Source organism: Halyomorpha halys, unplaced genomic scaffold, assembly GCF_000696795.3.
Source record: "Halyomorpha halys isolate HHAL.00 unplaced genomic scaffold, Hhal_1.1 Scaffold276.1, whole genome shotgun sequence".
In the NCBI taxonomy this organism is placed as follows: Eukaryota; Metazoa; Arthropoda; class Insecta; order Hemiptera; family Pentatomidae; genus Halyomorpha; species Halyomorpha halys.
Window position 1 is genome coordinate 406629 of NW_027105171.1, and position 7107 is coordinate 413735.

Sequence of the window (7107 nt, forward strand, 5' to 3'; positions counted from 1 at the left end):
ACTTAGATTTAAATTCAATTTTAGGATTGATGAGATTGGATAACCTTAAATCACCATTTTTATTAAATTTTAAATGCATGTATTATAATCCCATCAAATATTATTTTACTAAATTCGTTTTCTTGACTGAGTCGTTAGGTTATGGTTTTTTTAAAAAATTCTAATTCAATTTTGTACTCCCCTTAAATTTAAACACAATTAATTCGCTTCAAAGTAGTGAATGACTCCGAGCTTAAAAATTACGTCAAATATTATTTTACATAATTCGTTTTCTTGACTGAGTCGTTAAGTTATCTTATTAACCTAACTGTTTCTTTAAATTCAGGGAGAAATTTGCTAAGAGTGGATAATCTGTTTTTGTCCGATTCTCAGTGCAGAATCTACTAGCGGGCACAGTTCTAAAAACTCACAAGTGAACACGTAACTTGAAAAACAAATCAGACAAGTTCAACATGAAATGAATTAAATCTTCATTTCGAATCCAGAAGAATTTAAGTCAATGGAACTAACTGTAATTAGGAATCTGTTGGTTATCTATTTAGAAGTAAATGTTTTTTTTTCTTCGGCCAAGACTCCCATTAGAGTCTTATACTGCCTAACAATGGTTGGTGGTCTAATTTTTTATTTTGTGGGCCCGCCACCAAATGAAAAAAAGTCGACGCCCCAGGACGGATTCGAACAGGCACTGCCAACAATCTCAAAAATTGGAAAGACTGGGTCTAACCAACTGAGCTACAGGCGCCCCAATAATTAAATGTCCTATTTTATTTTATAATTTATTTCCTCAAAAGAACGTTGTAGAATGTAACTAAGTCTAACTAATTGGTTGTGCCCAATTCAAAGGTATTGATAATTTTGTAACCAATATATTCCGATGTAGTGATGTTTTTTTTCTAACCAAATCTCTTTGATTTTTTTCTTTAAAATATAAATTATAATACTTTTAAGTTATCATTAGTAGAGTTTATATTAGGGAAACGGCGTGGCTCAGTGGCAAGGCGCTGTGTTACTATCTCTAAAGACCCGATTGCGGCTGTAGTAGATAGTTATTTTCTCCGTTACTGTAGCCATGAGCCAACCCTGTGAGTTCGGGAAGTTTGGGGTACACCCAGCCCTATAAAGTGGGTAACCTTAATCGGGAATACCATACAATTGAGCGTGATCATGAACCAATCACCTTATTTTTTAATCATTGTTCAAAAAACAGTACATTCTTACAAAGTATTGAATTCTATGGATTATAGTAGTTATAGAGTTGAACTAGTAATTTTTAATAAGTTTGTAATTTTTTCTTCTTAATCTTTTATTTTTTCTTTTGTTTAAATTCTATTTTGCAATACGCATATGATGGATAAAGGGAGATACATACATGGTCACTTTTTATTTTATTTTTTTACTGCGGTTCTGATTGATTGCTTAGGAGTCCTTTTAGATTTTGTTGACTTCCTAACCTCTCCTTAATGAATCTCCAATGTAAAAAAATATATTTTTTTCAATTATTATATCTTACTTTTCTCGCGTTAAATCAAGAAAACTTAGCTTATAGAAGTTGTGATTAATTTTTTTTCTACCACAAAAACACTTTTAACAGGTCCCGCGTTGGCTTAATCTATTTCCTAACAAATCGCTCTGCCAGATTTCTACAAACCTCAGAAAAAGAAAAATATTTGACTATAGAGAGTGTCCCACTACCTCATATTCACTCTCTCAACCTCTACAATTTTTGCGAATTTTATTTAATTTTTGCTGACTTTTAAGAGTAATATATGGTATTCTCTTCAAGGTATTGTTAATGGTCTAACACTCTTCAATTTTTCTTTAACGAACCTAGCAGTAAAACTTTTAATGAGATTTTTAGACGAATTCATACCGGGTACTTATTTTGTGTATTCTTTCCTTCTGACGTGTTCTGTAAGCGTAAATCGCTCAAAAAACCGTGAAAGCTGTAGCAGCGTGGTAACCAACCCACAGGTGGTCAGATCGAATCCCCGGTCCCATCCGGGCATTTGTGAGGCCCGTTAGCCAATGGGTGGCACTCACTAAAAATAGGCATGGAAGAGAAGAACCCACCCTGCGAAAAAACCCACGTAGAGAAACGCGCGATGTATTAGTAAATACATCGTGTAGAAATATTTACTAATACATCGTGCGAGGACTTAGACCGCAATGGTCTGTTGCCCATAAAATAATAATAACTATCTAATATTGATTTCTAATTATGTTTTAAATTTATTAAATATAAAAAAGTCGATTTTTTAAACAATTGTTTTATTGAATGTATCCTAATTCTGTAATATCCATATCTTTAATTATTTTTCATTTTATCTACAAAAGAAAATATTGAAATTTTGAATAGCTAGCCCAGTAATTTAAGAAAATTCATTCTTACTTTGATAGTATAAAAAAAAAAAAACATTTTCTATTAATTTGTACTAGCAATCTTTAATTATTATTCTTAACAATTATTATATATTATTTTAAATATTTGTTAAAAAAAATCAAATACATTAATCAATAAAAAAGTCATTATGAAATAGCACTACAGTTTTGAATGCTATTTTTAAGTTTTTTTAACAGCATGTTAAATTTTTTATCTGATTTATTTGATAATATGTAAATGTTGAACTTAGAAGTTGAAACAGATAAAAGTTAAAGTTCAATAGATGCTTAATTATTTTTAAAAATAATAAATAGTTCTGTTTATAAATTGTTATAAGTATTTTCTAACTATGGTATTGACTTTATTATTTTATGATAGGAAAATCTGAAAAAATCGTCAACATTACTGTTACATACTGTAGTTAAACCCATATATGCTTTTAAATAACCAACTAAAATTTCGATGAGATCCCTCTGTATTGACTAAATATACAGTATAATCATTTTAAACATTTCCTAATAACTAAAACCCAAAACATAATCTTTGTAGTTTCAATGCTTAGAATGAAAAAATAGTATATTATAATGCTTCAGTTTTTTATTCTGAAATATTGATAAAGGTAGATCATTAAACTGAGTTCACAAAAATGTTTGCATATTTAGGTTTGATTAACCAAGCATCCATTACACTCAACAATAATATTGTTTGGTTTTTGTTAAAAAATTTTCTATTTAATCCTTTTCTAGGTATTCCTGAAATTTATCACACTAAACCCCTAATCCAGATCCCTATCTTTTTATCTTTTACGGTAAAGGCTGGTCACAGCATATCATATACTTTAAATTACATTAACTTTTATTACTCTAAAAAAAGTATAAACATTTCTTCATACGATTTCACATATTTTTGTTTCCATAGCATAATCCTTACATGACAAATACATACATAACTTGATTATTATTATTATCATTATGGTTAATTATGATCATTATGGTTAACATGATGATTATTATGGTTTTGTTAAATTCAAAAGTGTTTAAATCTATTATAATCACACTTTAATTTACTCTTTAGACCAATAATGGAAGAGAGATTTTAATTAATATTTTATTGATTAATTATAAATATATTTTGTTATGCTAATGCAATCTTATTTACCTACAAATTTATTTATATTAAATTGAAGTATTTATAATTTTACTTTTCTGTTGCAGAATTATCATGGCAGGGTTGGTTAAAATGGCGTTGGACGAGTACACGTCCATTATCGACAGGATAAGTGGTAAGCATTATAATAATAATAATAGGATTATAGAACTTTCAGTATATATGTGTGTTTGTGTATGGAAAAACCGGTAAATAAAAACATACTGTGAAAAATCCAAATCATTTACGAAACGTCAAATGCTACAAAAATCAACTTTATTATTTAACGAACTTTCGTATATGTAAATTTCATAAACATTGTATGAATATAAGATTATCTTTAAAACAAGGTTAGTTTTGGAATTTACAAGCAAGATTAAAGAAAAAAAAATACATATCAGTTATATATTTCTACTTTCGTTGCGAGGTCACTATCTAGCAAGATTGGAAACCTGCTATTCAGATTTAGCAACTTCTAAATCATAGAGAATCATTCGGAAGGACTTCCATAATTTATTCTAAAAACTCCCGAGTCAAGTAAAACTACGACAAAAAGGGCAGAAATGAGAAAGTTTTGTTTCAGTCGTAATATTTGCCCTCCATTCCCACTTAGTGTCTATAAGCGCAAATCTGAAGTTTTCTGAGTAATATTTTTACCGAATTAATTTTTATTATCTTGTAAACTTATAAAGAAAAAATTGTTTAAATAATTTTGGTGGATTCAGCGTTTTCGATTCATGAAGGATTAACCTTTACCTTCAAATCTATAAAAATGAACTGAAGACTCGACGGCCATCAAGTACAATGTTATAGTAGTCATTACAATAATTTATTTTTTCAAATTCCTTTATAGGTTAAAATTCATAGTTGTATTATTATTTTCAAATTTATTGTATTAAATAAATTTTCTCCATAAATATTGTATGGCGTATTTTGTTTTCATAAATTGATACGTAGTTCCTATTTATTGGAATAGGAAAACTAAAGCTACGCCGTTGTAAAAATCAAACAATCTTGAAGCTACACCGTTGTAAAAATCAAACCATCTTGCTACTCGAGTTCAAAGACCGCTGGCTGTGCTAAACTCTTTCTCATTACCTTTCATTATGGCAAGGTTATGCTGATGGATGTTGATTGACTCTTACAGTACCTACTGGAACATAAATGACTGCTCATTTGACACATTAGGGCTGGTACTTAACTGTATATAATTGACTGGAACCGAACAAACACATGTTTTTTTTTATTCATCTCTGCTTAGTAATTTAATTTTTTTTTTTCGGAATCTTTTTTGATTTATCAGATCTCTAGTCCTATCACAAAAACCTATTTCTTAAAAATTATATTCATTTTCTTGTCATCATTTTTGTTCAGAGCCTAACTGGTAGAAATGCAAATTGAGGCGTTCGGTCGCAAACCATGTTTTTTTTATGAATTAATTTTTTGGATAACCGGATTTTTTAAGGCTGATTTCTTAATTTTTTTAAAAAAATTTCTTCAGCGATTTTTTTTTTTATTCAAAGAATATTGTCGATGTAAAGTTATGTTAAAGATACCGAAATAAATACGATATAGAAGAAATAATAACTTCGGGACCCTCTGTTCTTGTATACGTGAATGTTATCTTTGTGAAAAATAGTTGTAGATTTTCATTGTAACAAGTCTTTTATTTTCGAAAAGGTTGTTTTTGTATTGTATAATTTGTTTCAAATATATCCCATTAAATAAATTTACTCAAGGAGGAATGTGTAGCGTGCCAAAAAATCTGAGGCGCAAAGGAACATTAAATTTTTCTAATTCATGTTTGTTTCTGCTGTTCCATTATGTCCCTGATATGGCTAAGAAAAAAAGCTTCCGAACGTATATGTAGTGTTTATATCCTATTTTATTACTACAATTAATGAGCAGACAGTAATTGTGACAGATTAGGAAAAAGGGGCCGTCCGTAGTTCAGGTGGTTGAGGTGCAGGTCTCAGCAACCAGAGAACTGCGGGCGGCACCAGTTCGAATCCAGTGGTGGACTTTTTTCATTTCGTCGAGGAACCACGGGACAAGAAACTTGATTCCCCACCATGGTTAGAATAGGTTGCTAACCCCTAGATAATCCCCCTGTATGTCAGGAATGACGAGGAAGGGGTCATAAAAAAAAAATATTAGAAAAAAGTACGCGCCACTTGCCCATTCATTGATTTCAATTGTAAAGGCAAGATCATTCTTTGGACTGAACTGTAAAGCATTAGTGTTTAATTGTATCAAAATGATGGGTCTTTAATTTTTTTTATCACTTACTCCTAATCTTAGATTTCTGTTTCTCTTACTGGAATACTGGAAACATCAATAGTAATGACTCCTGGAGACACTCTGAAAGAACGGTTTTTCTTCAATTTGGTCAATGTTAGCAATACGCATCACTTATTCATTTATTTCATATTAATTTTTACTTTAGTTTTCTTTTCCACGATTTTATTTTTTCATTTGTTTCCTGATTCTCCCTCCTCTTTGTTCCGTTTGTTGCTTGAGCCTGCTCATTGAAACATCTTCATTAGATCTAATTTTGTAGCCACTCCTACCGCTCCAATATGCATCCGATATCGCATAGCATTGAAATCTGAATCATGACCTAAGCATCTAGACAAAACCAGATTGACAGCCCAAGAAAGTGTCTATAATTTCCTTACAATATTAAATCATAGGTTTTTTTCTTGCATTTCCTCCATCTTGTTTCCACAGTTTCCATTTTTATTCAGGATATGTATATTTAATCTATAAGAAACAAAGACATTAAATTTAAGAACTGTTGTTCAGTGCAACGAGCATCGACGACCTTTCCGCATTGTGGGCTACCTCTTTTGGTATGTTTGCTTTTTTTTTTAATGACATGAGAGTTATTACCTGGTATGTGCCACCAGCATTTTTTCTTGTCAAAAGTCAAGGTCGGTGAATAACACCCGCATTTTATTTTATTCACTGCAATCCTTATTGGTTTTGATTATTTGTGCTCTGCTGAACATATTTCTTTTCCTTGTAATTAGAATTTAATGTTACGTTAATTTGTTTCTAGGATAATTCCTTTGGACCATTGATTAATATAAATAAAATAACAGTCATCTCTTTCTAGATTCAATTCTTTCTATAGTGTTAATGATTTTTTTTTATAATTGAATATTTTTGTTTTTGCAAAGCGATTTTTGTAGGAACATTTTTTTAATCATATCTACACCACCAAAGTATATTAAATGTTTATGGTTGTTGCTCACGAGGCATCCAGATCATTAAATAGGTCACAATAATGCCTTAATATCTTTATTTTCAGTCCTCCAAATTTTTGACGTTTTTTCGACCGGTTCGAATATTCATCATAGAATACTAATTTAACTAGAGATTTTTTATTAAGTTCCAAATATATCCAGACGTGATTGCTGACCTAAGTGTCTTGTACATTCTTGTTTTGGTCTGCTTCGAAAATATACAACTACGAAAATACTATTTAAATTTATTAAATATAAAAAAGTCGATTTTTTAAAAATTTGTTTTATTGAATGTATCCTAATTCTGTAATATCCATATCTTTAATTATTTTT

General features: G+C 30.1%; 1 protein-coding gene across 1 annotated transcript in view; it reads left to right on the forward strand.

Moving 5' to 3' along the window:
• The window catches only part of LOC106680673 (very long chain fatty acid elongase AAEL008004), a gene marked incomplete at its 3' end in the record, with an annotated part of 207714 nt that overhangs the window by 43329 nt on the left and 157278 nt on the right, over positions 1-7107 (forward strand). Inside the window, 1 exon segment of the mRNA XM_067049100.1 lies at positions 3595-3662. Coding sequence (XP_066905201.1) covers positions 3595-3662 — 68 coding nt within the window.